This window comes from Pseudorca crassidens, chromosome 6 (genome assembly GCF_039906515.1).
Source record: "Pseudorca crassidens isolate mPseCra1 chromosome 6, mPseCra1.hap1, whole genome shotgun sequence".
Lineage (NCBI taxonomy): Eukaryota > Metazoa > Chordata > Mammalia > Artiodactyla > Delphinidae > Pseudorca > Pseudorca crassidens.
The window spans coordinates 33,823,155-33,846,615 of record NC_090301.1 but is presented as its reverse complement, the minus strand read 5'-3'; the positions used below and the strand labels follow the sequence as shown (position 1 = coordinate 33,846,615).

The following is a 23,461-nucleotide window of genomic DNA, read 5'->3' as shown; positions in this document are numbered from 1 at the left end:
ATTATGGATCATTAGGCAAGCAAGAACAGTTTTTATTCCTTTCTTACCACCATAGAGACAGAAAGAGCCCGGCCAAAGATGGAAAGGAAATACCATGATGGACTAACCTTTTCCTGGGGTGTTGATGAAATGAGAGTGAACTGCTCCTCGGGTGTAGTTATCTTTAGGCCATTCCTAAAACGTTCACAAGAATAAAGATCAGTAAGTATGACAACCTGTCATTACAACATCCATCCTCAAATATGAAAAGCAACTTGTTTATTTCAAAGGGATCAGAAGTCAATTAAATTTAAATATATTCAATGTTCTGGGTGTGGTTTCCACGGTGGGAAAAGGACACAGTTATTTCTCTGGGTTAAACTATGGGGATGAGAACAATGGAGAAGCCCTTCCACCACTTGTCATGATTTGTCATGCTCTTCACAGCAGGGCACTTACTACCTACGTACTGGGAGGGTAAGCCTTCTTGTGCAGAATGGGGAGGGCTCCTGAGCCTTCCCATTTTATTCATGTCTAAGGAAACAAACTGGCTAAGTAACAGAGGAAGGGAATGAGGTTGGGGGGACACTTACACACCACCAGCTTCTTCAGAAAGTGGCTCTGCCCACAGTGTGGCCAAAGGGAAAACATGGTGTGTGGAGAACTGAAACAAAGAACATGGAGACACATCTGAGAAAGCCCATGTGGGCCCTGGGGTCGCTGCTGCAGAACCCCTTTCAAATGGTTAAGTCCACCTCAGCCACATAGTCCCCATAACATAACTAACCCCAATGGTCTCGCCATGTCTGCTGCAAGGACCCCTTCAGATGGCTGACACTCATTTTCAAGTTAGAAACTAAAAAAGCTCCCTGAAATCTGGCCGGTACCACAAAAGCAAGCTAAACAGTCTCTTTCACTCAAGAGTTTCAGTAAAATCACAATAGTTTGTAAAATAAACTGATACTACGATTAATTAAATACTCATAGTACTGCACCTTCCAGGGCCTCTTTTTTTTTTTTTTTTTTTTTTTTTTTTTGCGGTACGTGGGCCTCTCCCATTGCGGAGCACAGGCTCCGGACGCACAGGTCCAGCGGCCATGGCTCACGGGCCCAGCCGCTCCGCGGCATGTGGGATCCTCCCGGACCAGGGCACGAACCCATGTCCCCCGCATCGGCAGGCGGACCCCCAACCACTGCGCCACCAGGGAAGCCCCCAGGGCCTCTTTTAAGGTTAGGAATCCAGCATACCTGGGCATGGACTAGGGCATCATTAAAGAGAATGAACCAATTCACAGAAAACCTCCCAGCATGCTGCAGAGACAGGGCCCGGTTACTGCTCTCACACAGCAGTCGACGCTCTGGCTTCCTCAAGGAATCCTGGTATTAAAAACAAATACAAAATTGAAGTATCAAAATTATTTTCTGCAAAGAGAAGATGAAAAAGATACAAATGACATTAAGGAGAATTTGTTGGTCACAGCTTAGCTTGGTGTTAAACCTAAATTCAGACGGGATCCAAACATTTCACAAAATCAGTGCTCAAAGGAAAATAAAAAGATAGGAACAAACAAAAGAGGGAGAGACATATTCAGAAAGGATTCCTAGCCAGGAGGGAAGGTGTTGATATTTAAAGCCCCCACTGCTGTGGTCCTTAGTTGCCCTTAGAAAAGGGGTCATTAAAGCATTATTACCATAAATAAGTGAGAAACCGAGAAAATTATGGCAGCTGTTACGGATAAGCCTGCTGTTTGCTGGGATATCAACAATTGGCACGGTTTACCGTCATTTTTCCAGGAAAGGTCTTCCAGAAACCCAGTGTGTATTCTGCTTCCTTCCTTTTCCTGCCGAGATGGAGAGCAAGAGACTCATAACAAGAACTGGAATCCTGCAGTTTCTGGTATTCTGGAGATGTCTAGAGGCCAATAATTAAGGAGGGAAAAAAGAATATAAAACAATTGTCCAGAATTTGTAGACTCAGTGTGGTTTAGATATGTAGTAATAATTTAGGGAGGGAAGCCAGCCTAAGAACAGATATGGTACACTAAAGGGAGCTGAGGAAAAAGAAGACTGGTTCCAGAAAATCCTACCACACACAGGTACATATGAAATAGGGGAAGAACTCAAGGGGACAAGAAATATACACTGACAGTTATCAGTGAGGAGAGCAGCAGAGAACTCAGGATAGGCCAGGAATTCTCAGGGGTTTTGGTCTCGGGATCTCTCTGTTTTGCTTCTGTGGGTTATTATCTCCTGATATTTACCGTATCAGAGAATAAAGTTTAAAAAACTTTATATCTTTATTAACTCACTTCAAATACAATAACATTTTTAATGAAAAATAACTAAAATTTCCAAAACAAAAAAATGTTTCATGAGAAAAGTGGCATTGTTCTACATCTTTTCCAATCTCTTTATTATCTGACTTAAAAGATGACGGCTGGATTTTTATATCTGCCACTGCATTTAATCTGTTAAGATTCTTTATTTGAAATAAATGAAGAAAATCTTGCTTTTTAAAGATATTTAGTCGGAAAAGGAGGAGGATTTTAATAGCCATTTCATATAATTGTGGATATTCTCCTTTGAAACTATACCAAAACTTGTTAAGTGGTAGTTTCTTAAAGAGTAGCTAAAATGTGGAATCTGAAACTACATCAAACTCTTTGTATCCTGTTACATTAAAATTCACTGGTCTATCCTACATTTTGAATAGATTTTTTTTTAAAACCTATGCATGATTTTATAACGTGTGAATTGGACATTTGAAAAATACTGGTTCAGTGAATTATGCAGATCTTCCAAATGTTGATACATTTTATTGTATCAAAAAGCACATTAAATCGTCACCAATCTCATCAGAAAGTCTTTAAATATTGGAAAAATGCCAAGCTTGTAGTGATACACACGTTTTCCACATTTTAATTTTTGCTTAAAAATTCAGATTTTATCATTGGCAACAAATACTGTCAGTTGTTCTCCTTGAAGTGACAGGCTCATTTAACCCCCTTTTTTGAGAAAGTATCTGTCAAATACCCAAGACTGAATAACCACAGTTTATCTGTCAATTGTTCTTTCAAGTTAAAAAAAAAAAAAAGTGCTGCTTCAGCAGCACATATACTAAAATTGGAACGATAAGCAGAAGATTAGTATGGCCCCTGAGCAAGGACGTACAAATTTGTGAAGCGTTCCACATTTAAAAGAAAAAGGCAGCTTTCAACTCAAACGATCTCAATCTTGTGCTTTTCCTTGAAAAACATTCATACTTTGGGATGCAGCAGAGCTGCTTTCTGTGTACTCCCCATTTCATCATGCAGAATATTAAAAAGATGTTGTATTTCTGTGTGTGGTGATAAATTTAACTAGACTTACTGTGGTCATTTCATAATATGTACATATATTGAATCACTATGTTGTATACCTGAAACTAATAAAATGTTATATGTCAATTATATCTCTCTCTTTTTTTTTAAAGATGTATACTCAGTGGTTGATGTTAAAAAGAATAATTTTTACTGCTTTACCAAGAATGTTTTTTAAGTGAAATTGGCAATTTTTTGTTTGTTTATTAACTGCAAGTACATGCCAGCAAAGAACACAATGACTGAGTATAGTTTGGTGCCACTGCCTTGATTCATGCTAAGGAGCCAGCAGTTTGACCCATCTTTATCTCTGCACCATCAGTGCAAACGACAACACAGTGTAATCAGCAAATGTCTTAGTACTGTCCTGAAAACAGTTTGATCCTGCCATCTCCTGAAAGGGTCTCTAGAACCCCCAGGTGTCTGTGACCAAGCTTTGAGAATCAACCACGGGATAGGGTATAATTGCAGTGTCTTGTGGAGAGTGAGGAGAAGGTAAGATGAAAAGATGATTCCTCACATTCGTAATTACTTTACATTCCACAGTTCTCAGTCATTCATATCCATTTTTTCCATTCATTTAAGGAACATTTAATGGTATCTACTACATATGGAATATTCTGTTGAATGCTAGGGATAAAAAAATAAGTAAGGCACAATCTTTGTCTTCTGGGAGCTTATAACTAGGCAGAGAAGACAGAAAAACATATAACATACCAGAATAATACACTGGTTTTGTTAATAGGTTATTGGAAGAGACAATATAGTAAAATAGTCAAAGGAAGAGACTCTGGAGCCAGAATGCTCTGATATGAATTCTAGCTCTACCAATTCTCAGCTATGCCTCAATTCTCTCATCTGAAAAAGGGGGATGATAGTAATAATATCTATTTCACAGAGTTGATGTGGAGATTAAATGAATATATATAACATGCTTAGAACAGTACATGGCACATGGAGTGCATTTAATAAATATTAGGTATTATTTTTATTTAAATAATTTTATACACATATAATGTCTCAGCTATACCTTACACTTACTAAATAACAATTCGCAGTGATGGAACATAGCCACGTGTTTTGAAAAATACAGACGATTTTGATCCCCAACCCTGGCTGAGGATCACTGACATAATGTGATAAGAAAATAATGGGGACAAAAAGTACTAGCAAAACACAGAGAAGGGAATAAGAGATGGGCAGGGAAAGGAGTGGAGTATGGTCAGAGAGGGCTTCATTTTCATGAGAAAAAGATTTTTGACTCAAGCCTTGAAGGTTTCCCATAATGAGGATAGAGGAAATATAAAGCATATGAGAACTATATCCAGGGAATCTGAACTAACATGTAGGACACAGGGTAGACTATAAGGCTAGAAACAAAAGAGAGTATCAGACTGTGAAGGGCCTTTAATTCCAAACTAAAAGAGCGTGGATTTTTTACACAGAATTAGGACTCTTCAGACTGGAAATAGTACAGTATCAGACTCTGAACAATTCCAAGCTGATCTAGCTGATTTTTGATTAATTAAGGACATACTGAGTGAAATCTGTATCTCATTGGGATATTTGTGTAGCTCAAACCTTCATAGCTGAAATTAGATCAGTTTGGGGTAACACTGAAAACAGACAAAAGAACAGACCCACAAGACCACAGTAGGATCAAACGTAGAAAGGCCACATCAATTCCTAGATCACTCTGGAGACAGTATCTGTCCAGAGAAGGAGATAGATTCCAAGATTTGAAAAATCCTGAACTATAAGAAACACTAGAATCATTATGGTTTCTCTGGAGCCCTTCAGAATGGAAACAAAATAAAACAACACGTTTCAGTACAATTTCAAAGGTGACTGCCTTAGGACCAGCTTTAACATATACCCATATCCTAGAGCAGTGCTAATTTTCTAGGACTCCACCTAACTAATTTAATACAGAAAGTGAACTCATTAACATTTGAGAAAATCCTGTAACACTGTGATTTCTCATAGCATATGCCAAGGTGACCCAAATACCTGGCATAAGTCTATCATGAGTCCAGGCTAGGTGCTGATGCCACTGCCGTACAAGTGTGAGTCATTATATAGGAAGCCAGGGTTTTAAACAGTTCTGTGTAATTGTACTCAGTATGTACTCAAACTTGGACAACTATTGACTGAGTAGCACAACTGGGTCTCAACTTTAGACTTTCATAAAATTAATCTTGTTAAGGTCCTGAGAGGAAACTGAATCTACAGCAAAGAACACTAGATATACCTACAGTCATACTTTCTTCTTTCATTTCCCTGAAGAAAAATAAATTTAGACACATTATAAATATTAAATTAGTGTAGCTCCAGATCTTGGGGTAGCATAATTCAAACAAACAAACAAACAAACAAACAAACTATGATCCTTGACTTCCCAAGTGTCCAAAGGAGGTATACATGAGAGCTTACCACTTCAAAACAAGTAGCAAGCTTTAGCAAAACTTTGGCATAATTATGAAGTCGTCTGATTGGCAAGAAAAACAAGGTATTCAATATTTCCATCAATTGGGTGTTTTCATCATTCACTTCTGATAAATCTTGCAATAGTTCCTGGTTTTTATTTAGGAAATCACTGAAGGTAGAGAAAAACAGGGATTCAGTTAATCATTTTGGTACTGACGACATGCATGATATTGAGTAGACATATTTCACTTGATACTACCTTTTTCAAAATGTACATTTTTAGGTGCTATGAAAGAAAGCACCAGAAGATTAATACAATGAAATAAACCAGATGTAATTAAAAGAATTTCCCTGCCTATAAAATGGGATTTGGGGGTATAAAAAGTAGCAAATGGTAGCAGTAGTAACTCTGTAATAGAGATGGTTAATCACAGGCTTGTGCCTGAAGTTCTAGGAAATGAATCATACATCCCACAGTTTCAGGGAATAATTGGAGACCAGCTGACACATTTACCTGTTAATTTCCAAGCCAGAAGTTACAGCAATAAATGGCAAGACTAACTGCTCTAATTAGTTGTGCTACACAGAAATACTGGAGGAAAAAACAAAGCTCTTTGCTCTAACAGAATTGGCGTGGAATATTAAAATACTTCTAATTTCTTCTTTTTTTTAATTGTTTATCATCTAATAAGAGTTTATTACACGACAGTAACAAAAAGCTGTAGGTACCAGTACTACAATTAACAGGAAATAGTAAAGCAAATTACATGTGCAGATTTTAATGTTGACACTGTCAAAAGCATTCAAACTGAAGCCAACATTTAGTTTTTATATTCAATTATATATAAGTTCATAATTAAAATTTTACTGCAAATTTTAAGCCTGATTAGTAACCCATTGAGACTATGCTCACCAGACTAAAACACTTAAAAGATTTGTAAAGTAGTAAGAGTCGGTGGAACAGAGCAATACTCATTATCTGCCACTTAATGAACAATAATTCTGTGCCAGGTACCACCCTGAGTGCTTTACAAGCACTACACTACAATTCTCAGCTACAAGGCTTCAAACAAAACAACGTCACACAAGACTATAAAGCAAAAATGAATAATTTTATAATCCCTTAGAGAACTATGGAATAAAGAGATGTTTAACTCAGAAATTATAAAATATTATCTTAGAAAGATGGAAAAATATGTAATAATTTCCAGGAACCCATAAGTTCAACGGCACAAAGTGGACTGTTTTATAATGCAATTAAGAGAGCGTGCCCCGAGGAACATGGCCCAGATTTTTGTTTATATTGGCCTGTTGGATGTTCCTACTTCCTCCACCACATCCTATTGCTGAGATCAGCTGGGGAAACTTATTTAACCCTACAGAAGTATTCTGCTTTGACCTGCTCCTGAGAGATGGAGGTGGTACATGGTGAACACATACTCCCTCTGACCACATTTCTTCTGGATGCCCAGTACTAGACCAGAAATGTTCCAACACTTGTAAATCCCTATTACCTTTCTGGACTCACTCAAGTTCTTGCCTGCAGACTTTCCCAAAAGGGGCCCTAGTACGCTCTCAGAAAACCTGAACTACTCTGTTTAGCTTATCTTCTCTTGGGAGCTTTGAATCCAAGAGTGGCAATATTGCTCTTTCCTTATATGGCTAGGTTTGCACTTGTTACTCAAAAAATAAATATATTAAAGGTAAAAACCACCCAAGTGTCCATTGACAGATGAATGGATAATCAAAATGTGGTATATACATACAATGGAATATTATTCAGACATATAATGAAATGAAATTTTGATATATGCTACCACATGGATGGACCTTGAAAACATTATACTTAGGGAAGTAAGCCAGATACAGAAGGACAACTACTATGATTTCACTTATATGGTACCTAGAGCAGGCAAATTCATAGAGACAGGGAGTAGAGGTTACCAGGGGCTGGGGTGGGGGGAGTCTCTGTTTAATGGGTACAGAATTTTTATTGGGGATGATAAGTTTTGTGTAGAGACAGTGGCTTACACAACATCTGAATGTACTTGATGCCACAGAACCATACACTTAGGAATGGTTAAAATGATAAATGCTATGTATATTTTACCACAATATTAAAAATATACATATCTGATGATCAAACCACCAGGCTAGCCTGAGGTGAATGGCTAAGTGATAAACCAGCTAAGTGATGAAAGCTTAGGCAGATTCACTAACTGCCCATGGGCTCAATACCTATACTCTAGAGATTCTCAAAGTGTTCTCTTTTTAAATGAATACCTTAAAGTATCTTAAATTACTGATTTTGTACATAGAAGTTAAAAAAATGTCATTACTGCCTTTAACTATGTAAAACCCTGGGGTTCATGAACCACTGTTTAGGAAATGCTGCCCAAATCCAAACTTAATATCTGCTTCCATAGCTCAGAGTCACCCAGAGTTCATTAATTGCTTTCCACTTGTCCAGGCTCTCGCAAGAGGCTTTCACTTATGTCATTTGCTTTAGCTGCTCTAACAAGGAATCAGGTCAACCCTTGAGAACTCGACTCTGAAATACTAGAGGAAGGTTACATTACAGAAGGGCTAAAAAGTAAAAGAATAAAAAGCAGTGTCATAATATTAATATTAAACAAAATAGCAAGATCAAGGATTTAAAAATTACTACATAAGTTTAAAATATAACACTCTTTAACCTGTCATTAAAAAAATAAAGGCCAAACCCCTATATTTTGGAAATGAATGAGCACGTGACATGAGTCAAATCATGATGGAAAGCAGAGAAATATTTAGAACTGAATGACTACAAAAACAAAATGGATCAAAACTTTTTACATACAGCTAAAGCAACACTTAGAGGGAAATTTATAGCCTTAGATGAGCACTTTAGAAAAATTAAAAGATTGAAAAATTAATGAACTAAATGCTAAACTCATGAAGTTGGAAGACATGAACATGAAGTAGAAGGAAATAAAAAACAGAAATTAGTGAAACAGAAAACAAAGAAAGGAAAGGATTAACTACAGCTTAATCTTTGAAAAGAGTAACAAAAAAGGGTAAACTGCTGACAAGACTGACCAAGATAAAAAGATAAAAGGCTCAAATAAATAATAATAGGGATGAAAAATAGGAGCTACAACAAATTATAGAGGTGAACACATCTTAAGACAATGATAAAAATATTATGCCAATAAATTTGAAACAATTTTCCAGAAAAGTATAAACAACTGAAGCTGAAAGAAGAAATAAAGACTTGAACAGACCTATTCATTAAAAAAAACAAATAGTAGCTTAAAAACTCCCTACAGTAAATGCTCCCTTGAAGACCATGCTTTTTAACAGATGATTTCTACCAAATCTTCAAAGTACAGATAATCCTCATCTGTACTTTGATAGAAAAAGAGAGGAAGCTCCCTAACTCATTTTATAATTACTAGTACAATCCTCTTACCAAAACTGGGCAAGTTCAGAAGAGAAAGAAAACAACATATTCACATAAATGCAAACATCTTAAATATTAGCAAATTGAATCCAGAAATGTATAAAAAACTAATACATAAAGAGCACTGAATTTACCTTGGGAACGCAAGGATATTTAACATTTTTTAAAAATCAATTGCTCTTCAAGTTTTAGAAGGGAGTTGTTTAACCCTATAAATAATATTTACCAAAACCCTAAGGCAATCATGTTGAATGGTGAAATATTAAAAGCATTCCCTTTAAAACCAGAAATGAGACACAGTCATTACTATTCTTTCTATTAGGATATAAGATCAAAAGCAAACATGGCAAAACACTGACATCTGGGTTTAAACTTCAATCTTGGTTGTGAGTATATATTTGAAATGTTTACTATTAAAATATAACTGATTTTTTAAACCTGTCTTTCTTGCTAGGTCAACACTTGTTGAGAAACTACACAGTTCAGAATGGCTGGCTCATGCAAGGGGCTTTTATATTTATTACTTACCCAGAGACTAAATGCGAAAACTTTCCATTTGTGCAACACTTTGCACTTTTCTCTGTACTATCACATAATATTTGTTCCTCACAACTGGGGAGAGAACATTCCCATTTTTCAGAGAAAAAAAGTTAGGCTCAATTTGGTGAGGAGAGCTGTCCAAAGTCTTGGGGATAATCAGTGGTAGCAGTAAAGAAGGACCCAGATCTTGTGGCTTTTTCAATACCATGCTACTTCCAATGATAATAAGGAGCTAATAACACCTATCTTTTATAAGATTTAGTGAAAGTCTACATTTTGATTTGTTTGGCACAAGGACCAAGTCAAAGCTTTTCCTGGGCACTCAAAAACACAGAATGCTATAAAACATGATCTTTGGTTGTTAGAATAATAACTGTAAAGTATGTATTTGCTTACATGGCAGGCTTAGCAAGAAGCTGGAATCCTCCCATAACCAGGAAATTTGTAATAGATGTGCAATACCTTGAACAAAAAAGAAAACACATGTATATTAGTGTTAAAAAGTAAATTTGCTCTTCAGTTTTTGAACATGCATCTGGAATAGATACTTCTTGGAATCTCATCAGCGAGTTTCAGAACTTTTGTGATGCTAACATTCATGAACTGTAAAGGAGTGAAGAGAAGGGCAGGTTACATGATCACAACAGTCAGGAGAAAAAAGCCATTTCAGTAAAGATGTTAATAAGAATTTTTTTTAAACGCCTAAAGTTATGCAGAAGATGTGAGAATTTACTTGGTAGATTTTACTTTGGTAACTTAACAAACATGAGAAAAGATGACTAAAATTGTTGGATTTTTAATAAAAATTTTCTCTAATCTTCTCTTTAGGTTTCCCAATTAAGTCTTCAGAAATAAACAATAGAGAAGGTAAGAAAATATGTTAAAAGAGCTTAAGTGAAAAAGGGTTAGAAAATGTTGGTTAAGTATTGATGTACAGTTAAAGAATAAGTCTTGAAATACTGCTTTGCACCATGTACATTTCTTTCACACTCCTGGGCCGGTAAATGGAATCAATTGACTTTGAGAGAGAAGGCAAATTCCTACTAAAACCAGCCCAAGGTACTGAACACTTAAAAATGGTTACAGTGGTAAATTTTATGTTATGTGTTATTTTACCACAATTAAAAATAATTTGCGCTTCCCTGGTGGCACAGTGGTTGAGAATCTGCCTGCTACTGCAGGGGACACGGGTTCGAGCCCTGATCTGGGAGGATCCCACATGCCGCGGAGCAACTAGGCCCATAAGCCACAACTACTGAGCCTGAACGTCTGGAGCCTGTGCTCCGCAACAAGAGAGGCCGCGATAGTGAGAGGCCCGCGCACCGCGATGAAGAGTGGCCTCCGCTTGCCACAACTAGAGAAAGCCCTCGCACAGAAACGAAGACCCAACACAGCAAAAATTAATTAATTAATTAATAAACTCCTACCCCCAACATCTTCTAAAAAATAATAATAATTTTAAAAATTCATAAACAAATCAAGATTTTTTTACTTGCCTGATCTATATGAATACATTATTACACTAAAAAAAAAAGCCCAAGGTATCAAAATAAAAGCATTTCCAAGCATAAGTCCTGATGTATCAGAGCAGAAAAAGAAGAAATACATTATGAGATCTGTACAAGTCAAAAAAGAAAAATAAATACTAGTAAAAGCTGAAACTTTCACACACAAAAAAATCTAGTTTCAAAAAGTAAATTCGTATCATATTATGCTACTTTTTTTATATCTGAAATATAACGACTTAAAAGACTCTAATCAGGGTATTTCCTCCCAGACCATAGCTTCAAATATATTTAATTTTGCTTAGACCTAAAATCACATACATCTATCTGCACATATATGCCTTAAGTCTGAAAGGAGATACACTAAGATTATTAACAATGGTTATTTCTGGTGGTAGGATTATGGGTGACTTTAAAATCTACACTTCAGACCAACAGCAGGACCTAATATACATTAAAATAACACTTAAATTATGCCTTACATAAGAAAAAGTGAGAAATACTTAAAATTTCAAATACAGTTGGGATATTTTACTTGAAAAACATGAAAAGAAACTTGGATCACTATCTTAGGTTTTATTACAAAAATATCGTTATTTTAAAGGTAGTTTGGGGCTTCCCTGGTGGCGCAGTGGTTGAGAGTCCGCCTGCTGATGCAGGGGACACGGGTTTGTGCCCCGGTCTGGGAAGATCCCACATGCCGCGGAGCAGCTGGGCCCGTGAGCCATGGCCGCTGAGCCTGCGCGTCTGGAGCCTGTGCTCCGCAACGGGAGAGGCCACAACAGTGAGAGGCCCGCGTACCACAAAAAAAAAAAAAAAAAAAAAATTATTAAAGGTAGTTTGGTCTTTAAACTCTCCATGTACACAACAGTGAAAAGCAGGCACTGGAAGAGCTCCATATTTACAATCAACAGTTGGTCTTAAAATAATTGCTTAGTTACCTATTTCCTCAAATTTTAGTACAATTTACTTCAGGAAACAAAATTGTTCTCCAAAGAACCATATTTATTATAATACTTTTTTGTAAACTAAGTACACTGTCAATCATTCTGCTAGAATACAGAAGGAAATTTGAGAATGCATTATATTGAAATCTTTTTTCCCCTCTTAGAGCAAACTAAAATTTTAGCAATGCAGAACTATAGTTGTCTTAAGATTAAAACGCTGCTTTGCAATTTCTATTACCTTATATTATAGCACTCTCCCTAATCTAGTCTCTTTTGATTAAGGGACTGTTCTCCTTGGCAGAATAACCCTGCAGAGACTCAACATGACACAGGACTGGATACTTGCTCTGTATAACTATCCAAGAAGAGGCTTGCATGCTTCAGGATGACCAAACTCCTGGCTTCCTTTATCCCCTGAAGGAAGCTGCTCAGTGAGGTTCCATGTTGACCAATTAGGTAACACAGCTTGCTGAACCGGCTTGCCACCTCCTGCAACAGCTGGACTGTACTTGCAGTGCCCAAGTTTTCTGGAACAAAATGATGATGATGATGATAACATAACCGAAAGATTCATTATCTGAACACTTTTTTATGACCAAGATTACGAATTTCCCTCTTCTAAAAATACTTAACATGCTGAGATGTACTCTCAACTATGGAGCCTAAATAATCAGTGTTTAAAAAAAAAAAAAAAGGCAAATTCAGAGATCACGGTAGCCAGTCATTTGAGGAACCTGTTAAAAACATTCACAGGACCCTACAGATTCTGACACAGTAGGCCAAAGTTAGGATCCCCCGATGGATATATTTTTTTTAAAAAGTGCCTTCCAGTAATTCTGAAGACCAGCCAAATTTGAGAACCACTGTGCTAATCCAATTCTCCTCTCATTTTGAAGATAAGTCATCTAAGGCCAAGAGAAAGGAAGTGAATTATCTAATTTCACAAAACTGGTTAGTGACAGCCAGGAATTAAACTCACTTCTATAGCTATAGCTTGGTTAACATTTTCAACTTTTGTACTGACTTCTGCTCTACCTGTCCCTTGGACAAGCCCAACCCTTCACTGCAGACAGAGCAATCCAAAAATCAGACTGCCTTGGTCACTCTTAACTTTACAGAGGGCATCAGGAGATTATTGCTTTTTCCCAGTCCAAAGCTCCCAATTTGGAGGACTTTTCTCCAACCAGTGAGGCTGATGAGCAGACCAGCTAAAACCAACAAAGAAATCAGGAATCAGAACAGGAAAAGGGCAAGTTTCACTTTCCTTTCAGAGCAATCCAGGAAGCTTCCAGCTTGGATTGCTTCCATATCCCTTGCCAAAGTCCTGGGGTGTTGAGCCCACCCACTGGAGGGGAATTTATAGAACAGGAACTCTACAACATTTAAAAAAGCAAAACATACTAAAAACAAAAACAAATGCAGATAGTCCCCAACTTACAAAGGGATTCAGTTTGGAAAGACTGTAAGTTAGGTGTTTGAAAAATAGAAAAGCAACTATACTCCAATTAAAAAATAAATAAATAAGTAAAAGCAACTATACTCCAATAAAAAATAAAAAGAAAAAAAAAGAAAAGTAGACGTTTTCCCATTAAAAATAATGGGCTGACCTACACAAGCCAACGTCACCTTAAAGTGGAAAAATGACGTACGAACAAGGAAGAATTTAAGTACTACAGTATTGGTCTGAATTCTGTGTCCACACAGGGGGTCAAGGAGTTCAGGAGAAAGAAAGAGAAAAAAAAAACATCCTGTCCATCTTCTGAGTGTAGGGCCAAACCCTGAAAAATTTTTGAACTACGGGAAGTTAACCTTTAACAGCCCACCCCCATCTCCATTTTGCATTCCTTTCTAACCTCCTCGATACCCCAAGAGGGGTCTATATGCTATACCCTAGTATATCTGGACAGTAGCATCCCATCTAGGACTATTGTAATCTATTTTCCCCATATTGTCTCCTTACCTTCAATCTCTCTTGTAACTGATTACAGCTAAGAAAAGGGACTGGATTTAATCAATTCCTGCTAATGTTGGGTAAGACCCTTAACACTCTTACAGTTATCCACATTTTTAGAGACTACTTGTAAATCCAAATGAAGTTCTACTTGATAAAATTCTAAGAACCAGAACAAAGAAAATGAAAAATTTGGGTAGCATATAACATAAGGTATCTTAGGACTAGAGGGGCTAGAAGTGTTGTTTAGAAGTCTGACTCCTAGGATCAACTTTCCCAAAGTTGTTCTGCCTCTCTGCCATGAATCTTCTGAAAGCTCCATTTTTCTACTTCTACAAGTGAAAGGAGCTCTGGGGGTGGAAGGATAGGGGCAGCTGGGCTATTGGCAAAGTGGAAATAGTTTGTAAGTTGTTGACTATCTGTGCACAAAAGAAGAGACTGGAAAGAAAGGAGAAGAGTACAACTCAAACAAAAAGTTTTCTTTGTGATATAGAAAAAACAGATAAAACAAGAGTCCTGATAATTGAGTGGGTGGAAAGAGGGGAGAGGGGAGGTTCTACTTACCTAAACTGAGAAGAGGCCTCAGAATCTGAGACTTGATATCACTTAGTTTTGAATAGAACTGTCTTTCTGTAGTAGCCAACTCATGGAGACTGGCAATATATCCCATAATGTTTTTGTCCACCAAGGCTAGATAGCTGTCTTTTCCTGCTGTCACTCTGCTTATATATCCAAGCTAAAACAGGAAAAGAAAAAGATTAAAGATAAAATATAATTTATTAGTAGCAATTTGGGCACTGAAGTTGGTTGATATCAGCTGGTGAGAGCCAATGCAGGAATTCTGCAGCAAGTTGCTTATTAAATCATTAGTAGTTTGAAAGTGGCAATAGGGAAATTACCAGAAAAAATTGGAAAACACTATAAATCAGAGTTTTTGGTTTTATTTTGATTTTTTGGGCTGGTTTACCAGTACCTTGTTGTTATATACCTATAGCATGATCTATATATAACTATATACATCTATACTATTATTTATTCCCACAATACCTTTTATTTCATTTTACATGTGGTTAGAGCCACAGAACCTCTAAATATACAAAGATCCAAATGATACAGACACATGCCTCAGGACCCCTTTTTGCATGAAATAGATGAAAGCAGAGAGGATCTCTATGCTGTATGTCAAAATATCAACGATCTAGGAGCTATCTTTTAAAAGTACAACAGAAAGGGGTTTTCTTTAAAAGGGGATTTTGTCATTTATTCATGACACCACTGAATAAAAACTTTTGATGCCTTTTGTCACATATCCCTATTAAAATAGGCAACCAAGCTGCAGGCCAATAGACTATTAACAGCCCATGGTAACTAAAGACACATATTGAGTCTCATCTCTTTCATCAGCCTATTTCATCCTTTATCTGGACTGTGGAATCTTTCATGAGGAATGTGGAGTCAGGGTCAAGAACTACAGAGAGTCAATTAGTATGTCTGGAATAACAGTCTAATATAGGTCAAGAACCAAATCTTGGCCAGTGTTACCTTTAGCAAGAAAGATCTCACCCCTATATACATTCAGAGCTTACATATTTAGCCATAAAAACAAACACCAAGGATAAAAAACAATCCATAGGATATATTAGTCAGTAAGAATAAAAAATCCAGAATGTACTAACTTTGAGGGTTAATTTCCTTGCAGTGTATCACTTTGAGGGTGTGAGTTACTGAAGTGGGGAAAAAGAAAACCAGAAACAGACCAATGGTTTTATGTTTATGAAAAAGAGGTAAGAAGTAGGAAAGCAAAGAAATTCAGATCAATGAAGGAAAAATGAGGAAACAGTAGTAAACAAGATGAAAAGCTAAGAAAAGAGGGGAAGTGATGGGAAACAGAGCACTGTTTGTGGCCTGTCAGGTCTGCCACGAGCCCACCTCAGGCTCCTGCAATTTTTACTTCCCACTTACAGTTAAAAATTCATCTATTCAATTTCTATTCTGATTCATCTCTGAGGACTCCATGAACACAGTCAGAAGACTTCGCTGTGAAATATGTATTTTAATATCCCTATGTGAGGGTGTTAATTCAACAAATATATTTACTATGAGGATCCAACAGTAAATGAGAGAGCCTAAAACCCCTACTCTTATGAATCTTACAGTAAAAGGGAGGACAGACAATAGACAAAATAAGTAAACTATATAGTGTGTGGGATGATGATACGCACTGTGGAAAGAAATAAGGCAGGAAAAGGAGATAAGGAGAGAAGGGGGATGGCAAGTTGGTTTGCAGTTTTAAATACATTAGTCAGAGACACTTAATAACAGGCATACCATACAAAAGCAACAGAAACAAAAGACTTCTCATGTGTTATAGAATGTGGGCCTTAGGATCCAATTCCTGTTCACCTTACTACAGGAGAGAAGTATTGGAGTCTTAGTACCACTGTGATTCTCTGGAAGGTTGTCACCTTCTGTCGGGTCCTGCCGGCCACTGTAACATAATCCAGGCTGGAAGTCTTCGGTATCCACTAAAAACAGGGAATAATCCTGGCCTGCAGCTACACTCCAGACTCCATTTTCACTGTTCACCTGCAACGACAGGAGGACATTGTCTGTCCAAGATGAAGGAATCTGATGGAACTCCAAATCCACGGGAAATGGAATGTTAAGTTACTTGAACAGGTGGAGTACAAAGTCAGTCACATCTCTAGATGGCAAAACTCACCCAGCAATGTACCCGATTAACTGCAGAACAGATGCAGGAGTGAGAAGGAACCCTTGTTCAGCCTGTAAATTTAGAACTGGATTGTTTTATAAAAAACTGAAATTTAAAAAGATAAAACCATACATTTGATTTTTTCACTGTTATTTTTGGAAGTTGCCACAGACTCAGCTTGTACAACAAAGGCCCAGAAACTTCTAGAGCCCTATTCTGACAGCTAGGACACACCTTTGTCCATACATATTCTGCTATGTGCACAAAAATCAAGGTGAAAAGAAAATCTAACAAGGCTAAATTCCATCCTGGACAACTAAACCCATGGGTGCTAAAGCTGTTTTCCCACTTGGAACTCACTATCTCTCTGATGTGACTTCACTGTGTCCCAGGATGTTGAAAAAGGCAGGACCCCTTAGAAGCCCATCTACATGGATCCCCTAGACCAGTGGTGCTCAATGAGTAGTCTTTGCAGCAGCAGCAGCAGCAGCAGCAATCATCTAGGAACATGTGAGAAATGTACACTCAGGCCACATTGCTACTGGGGGGTCCGACCGGGCAACCTGCTTTGACAAGCTCTCCAGGTGATTCTGATGTATGCCAAAGTTTGAGAACCACTGCCTTAAATCAATGGTTTTCAAACCTTAGGATTCCACACAGTGACTCAGGAGCCACCATGGAAAGGCAGGCGCCAGGGTTTTGCCCCCAACCCACCTCCATCCTTCAACTAAAATAGTTCCACAGTTATCTGTTTTATGTAGGGGATTCTGCATAAGGTTTCATTTGAAGAAAGTGTTCTGCTAATGAAAACTACTGTCCCAGCCTGCAGACCCAGCTTCAGCCATGACTCGTACAAGAATAAGCAAAAAACTTCTAATCTGTTAGATTCTCTGTGTCTAGATAGGGTTCAAATCCTAGGTGATTAGGTGAATGTGTGTGTGTGTGTGTGTGTGTGTGAGCGTGTACACACACGTCTCCACTACTTTATAGTTATCCTCTTCCTGCATGACATCATTTTCTCAAATTCAGGCTACCCAAATAACTGACTTCCTGTTGGTTTTGCAAAGAATGAATTAAAATTTTTGGAGAAGGAAAGAGTAGTCTTCTTAGTCTCTAATCAAAACTAATTCAGATCTCACTCTGCCTTGACTTTAATTCACATATTAATTAAAATGACTTCAAAATGTTTTTCTCACCCCTCCCCCACAAAAAAACCCAAAATAATGATGTTGTATTTTCATACACACAGTTAAAGGGTAACAAAACTAAAACCTTATAACAAATTCTATTCTCTCTTGTCTGACTCTAAAATTTTAAATAAAAATTACATTTCCAGCATCTCCATGCTATATTACAAAAGTTTCCTTAGTATGAATAGATGCATATTCTACTTTATTCAAATAACAGAAAACAAGGAACAGTGAGTTACCATATTTTTATTTGTGATAAAATATCAGAAATTGAATAGCTTACCATTAAAATGTTTTATGCTGAAAATATTTAAGATTGGAGCTAGAATTAACAACTGTCCCCTAATGTTTTATTTAAGTCTTTTCTTCCCAGTAAAATTAAGTTCACTGGAAGGAAAGGCAGCGTGTAAAGGTCTTATATAGTGATGGACGCATAGTGTACACTGAATACATGAATCAGCAGAATATGTATTAACTATAGCTTATATGTGAATGATGTTCCTGAAACTGAAGTAACTATACTTTTTTAGTCTCTATTACTCTCAGTGGAGAGAGCATGTGTTGGGATAGGGGAGATATCAGAATCAAACTATGAATACATGAGCTCCACATTCCATTCTGTTAGCCTACCAGGCTATCAGCATGCCTACTCCCTGCCAACAACACCCCCCCAAAACAAACAAATCTTATATAAGGAGTCAATACTATTGATGAATTTTGTATTTCTGCAGGACGTTGTGGCAGAAAAAAAGGTTGAGAAACAGTCCTCTAAAACTGCATCAAAGGGACTAGAAGTTACCAATCTCTGAATAGCATTACATAAACTAAAACCAATTCACACAGCAGTGAAGAAATTATCTATGCTTTTAGCTTCCCTATAGAAAATTAAAAGGGTTAAAAAAGGTTTTACTACTATGTATGTAAAAACAAAACAAACAAAACAAACCAAACCATCAAATAATGTTATACAAAAGTCACACTTAAAAGTCAAACTTAGGTGAGAAGTCAGAGTAGGCATTATTTGGTAGTATAAAGCTCAAAAGTCAATATCACAGCGCTAGAAACATTTGATTTAAAAGAATGAACTTGTTCATTTTTACTTTAAAAAAAAAACTATGAATGCTCAATGAAGCCAAGAAGAAAAGAAATATACACTAACACATCAAAAAAAGGAAACATTTAGCCTGAAAACAAGTGGCTTCACTTTTTTTTTTAATGTACATCATAACAAACTTAGGTTACAAGTATACAATTCTCCTAATTTTATAAAACAAGAAATGGAGAAATATAAAGTGTTCTAACTTAGAATTCTGGAATAAGTTGCTATAAAAGTTATCAAATTCACTAAAGTACCTTTACAAGACGAGGAACTGTTGTTGGAAAATCGGAATGCCCAAGTTGACCAAAGGTATTGCTACCCCACGAGTAAACCTATTAGAAAACAACAGGAAAGTAGGTAAGAGATGTGACTCTGAGTTTCCATGTCAATTCTGAACTTTTATAATAACATATATATACCAACAGTTACACACAAATTACTTATACCAGCTTTCCACTCTTTAGAATAACTAATATTAAGAAAATTCATTTTAAAACAAGACTGAGATAATGGGGAGATAGAGTACATAGTTAAGACACAGTCCAAGGATTAATAATAACAGTAACTAATATTTTGGGGGGGGTTATTACCTGCCAGGCGTTGTTCTGAATATACTTTCTGTGTATTAATTAATGTTTCATTATCACAAGAACCCTTTTTTTAATAAGGAAATTGGCCCAGGGAGGTAACAAATTTGTAAGCAGCAGGGCCAGGATTTAATCCCAGGAACTATCCTATACTGCCTCTTACAAAGAAAGCGATTTTTTTAAAAAAAGGTAAGTACCATGAAGAAAAAGTAATCATGATTTTTTACTCTGTGGATAGGAGTACTATGGAATGACTAGAGAGCCTTTTTATACGTGAAGAGTTGCTGTAGGAGACACACAAATACCTATGCTCCACTACAGACAAAAAACAACCAGATTGCAATGGCTATGTTTAATGAAAATGGTTTTGTTTATTCTGATTATAAAAGCAATTCATGATCACTGTACAAGACTGTGACAGTACGAAGAAATAAAAAGGAAGTGAAAACCACTGATGAATCAACCACTTAGAGATAACTACTGATACTACCTTGTTTTAGGAACATACACATATATCAGTATAATTCCAGAAATTTTAATATCTACTAGATATAATGAATATACAAAATGGGACTCTACTATCAATGCTGTTTTGTGACCTGATGTTTTTTATGTAATGCTCTGCACTGACATTTTTCTAGGTCAACAAGTACAGAGCTACAATATCATTTATAATAACTACATAAAACTCCACTGTGGGTATAGTTTAATCAATTATCTAATGAAGTAAGTACATTTATTAATAATTTCTTTCCAATTACTTAATATAAAAATTACATTTAAAATCCTTGGATATATATATTAGTGTATATATTTCCTTAGGATAAGTTCCTAGGCAAAGAACTCTGGGTCAATGAACACACATTCTGATTTTTGATACATACTGACAAACTGTCTTCCAGCAAAGTCCAGTGTACATTCCATTCCCACCAGCACTGTGTGTACCTTTTCCCCACACTCTCACCAACACTTAGTACTAAATGCAATCCTTGCTAACATGATAGGTGAGAAAATTTTGTTTTAATTTAAATCTGCTTACTGAGTAGTTGACCACCTTTTCATTTCTTGCTGCCCATTTCTATTTTTTCTTCTATGAATGACATACAAATGTCCTTTCACAATTTTTCTTTATGGACCAGGTAATAACACAGTCATATATGTTACAAATTTTTTTCCCCGTATGTTATGTATCTTAATTTAGTTTATGGGGTTTTTTTGGTTTGTGTTTTGGTTTATGCTGTATGGGACTGCTGAATTATTACGGAGACAAACGTATCACCTTCACTTTCTAATTTCTGGTTTTGATGTCATGTCTTTTTCTACTCCTAAGATTACTGAAAAAAAAATCACCTAACTGTGTTCTTACACTTGTAAGGTTTTATTTCTTAAAATCTACATCTTTACTCCATCTGGAATTAGAATATGTAAAGTTATCTTAATTTTCTTCTGCAAAAAAGAAGCCAGTGGTTCTAACAGTACTTATTGAACACTCAGTCTTGTTTTTCCAACTTATTTGAAATGCCCACTTTTTATCATAGACTAAATTCTCATATACACTTGGGTCTATTTCAATTCTACAGGTATATTTCTGTTATAATAATCTGTTTGTAGTTTTATAATATATTTTATAAGGCTAATTCTTACTCTTCCTTTCTGTTCTTTTTCAGAATTTATGTGGCAACTCCTATGTTTTTTCTCCTAGAATAATTTTGGGAATCATTTTATTAAGTTGTAAATATTCTATTGGAATATTTGGGGATTGTACAGAATTTACACTCTACTGATTTAATAATCTAGGAGAAATGGCATTTTTGCAATGTTGATTCTTCTCATCTAAAAATAAAATTTCTTGACGACAATCCTGCAGCCTGTGGAACAAAAACCACATTCACAGAAAGATAGACAAGTTGAAAAGGCAGAGGGCTATGTACCAGATGAAGGAACAAGATAAACACCCAGAAAAACAACTAAATGAAGTGGAGATAGGCAACCTTCCAGAAAAAGAATTCAGAATAATGATAGTGAAGATGATTCAGGACCTTGGAAAAAGAATGGAGGCAAAGATCGAGAAGATGCAAGAAATATTTAACAAAGACCTAGAAGATTCAACAACAAACAAACAGAGATGAAAAATACAATAACTGAAATGAAAACTACACTAGAAGGAATCAATAGCAGAATAACTGAGGCAGAAGAACAGATAAGTGACCTGGAAGACAGACTGGTGGAATTCACTGCTGCAAACAGAATAAAGAAAAAAGAATGAAAAGAAATGAAGAGAGCCTAAGAGGCCTCTGGGACAACATTAAACGCAACAACATTTGCATTATAGGGGTCCTAGAAGGAGAAGAGAGAGACAAAGGACCAGAGAAAATATTTGAAGAGATTATAGCTGAAAACTTCCCTATTATGGGAAAGGAAATAGCCACCCAAGTCCAGGAAGTGCAGAGTCCCATACAGGATAAACCCAAGGAAAAACACGCCGAGACACATAGTAATCAAATTGGCAAAAATTAAAGACAAAGAAAAATTATTAAAAGCAGCAAGGGAAAAACAACAAATAACATACAAGGGAACTCCAATAAGATTAACAGCTGATTTCTCAGCAGAAACTCTACAAGCCAGAAGGGAGTGGCATGATATACTGAAAGTGATGAAAGGGAAGAAGCTACAACCAAGATGACTCTACCTGGCAACGATCTCATTCAGATTCGATGGAGAAATCAAAAACTTTACAGACAAGCAAAAGCTAAGAGAATTCAGCACCACCACACCAGCTCTACAACAAATGCTAAAGGAACTTCTCTAAGTGGGAAACACAAGAGAAGACAAGGACCTACAAAAACAAACCCAAAGCAATTAAGAAAATGGTCATAGGAACATACATAGGGATAATTACCCTAAACGTGAATGGATTAAATGCTCCAACCAAAAGACACAGGCTTGCTGAATGGATACAAAAACAAGACCCATATATATGCTGTCTAGAAGAGACCCACTTCACACCTAGGGATCATCCAAACATAAAATTAATAAGGAAACACAAGCTTTAAATGACACAATAGACCAGATAGATTTAATTGATATTTATAGGACATTCCATCCAAAAACTGCAGATTACACTTTCTCATGAAGTGCACATGGAACATTCTCCAGGATAGATCACATCTTGGGTCACAGATCAAGCCTCAGTAAATTTAAGAAAACTGAAATCACAGCAAGCATCTTTTCTGACCACCATGCTATGAGATTAGAAATGAATTACAGGGGAAAAAACGTAAAAAACACAAACACATGGAGGCTAAACAATACATTACTAAATAACCAAGAGGTCACTGAAGATATCAAAGAGGAAATCAGAACATACCTAGAGACACATGACAATGAAAACATGACGATTCAAAACCTATGGGATGCAGCAAAAGCAGTTCTAAGAGGGAAGTTTATAGCTATACAAGCCTACCTTAAGAAACAAGAAAAATCTCAAATAAACAATCTAAACTTACACCTAAAGGAACTAGAGAAACAAGAACAAACAAAACGCAAAGTTAGCAGAAGGAAAGAAATCATAAAGATCAGAGCAGAAATAAATGAAATAGAAACAAAGAAAACAATAGCCAAGGTCAATAAAACTAAAAGCTGTTTCTTTGAGAAGATAAACAAAACTGATAAACCGTTAGCCAGACTCATCAAGAAAAAGAGGGAGAGGACTCAAATCAATA

At 36.4% G+C, this 23,461-nt stretch overlaps 1 protein-coding gene and 1 non-coding gene across 7 annotated transcripts in view; one reads left to right on the top strand and one right to left on the bottom strand.

The window, feature by feature from the left end:
• ALS2 (alsin Rho guanine nucleotide exchange factor ALS2) overlaps positions 1–23,461 on the bottom strand; it is an 86,676-nt gene that overhangs the window by 29,543 nt on the left and 33,672 nt on the right. For all 6 annotated transcript variants that reach the window (XM_067740976.1, XM_067740977.1, XM_067740973.1 and 3 more), the window contains 10 exons: positions 19,407–19,484; positions 16,554–16,736; positions 14,715–14,886; positions 12,546–12,726; positions 10,144–10,209; positions 5,772–5,934; positions 1,760–1,891; positions 1,228–1,356; positions 573–643; positions 108–174 (listed from right to left, as the gene is read on the bottom strand). In XM_067740976.1, coding sequence (XP_067597077.1) covers positions 108–174; positions 573–643; positions 1,228–1,356; positions 1,760–1,891; positions 5,772–5,934; positions 10,144–10,209; positions 12,546–12,726; positions 14,715–14,886; positions 16,554–16,736; positions 19,407–19,484 — 1,242 coding nt within the window. The remainder of the gene's footprint in view (positions 1–107; positions 175–572; positions 644–1,227; positions 1,357–1,759; positions 1,892–5,771; positions 5,935–10,143; positions 10,210–12,545; positions 12,727–14,714; positions 14,887–16,553; positions 16,737–19,406; positions 19,485–23,461) is intronic.
• Positions 3,074–3,176, top strand: LOC137226918 (U6 spliceosomal RNA). The gene has a single exon (XR_010944608.1). It is a non-coding gene; the product is annotated as a U6 spliceosomal RNA (small nuclear RNA).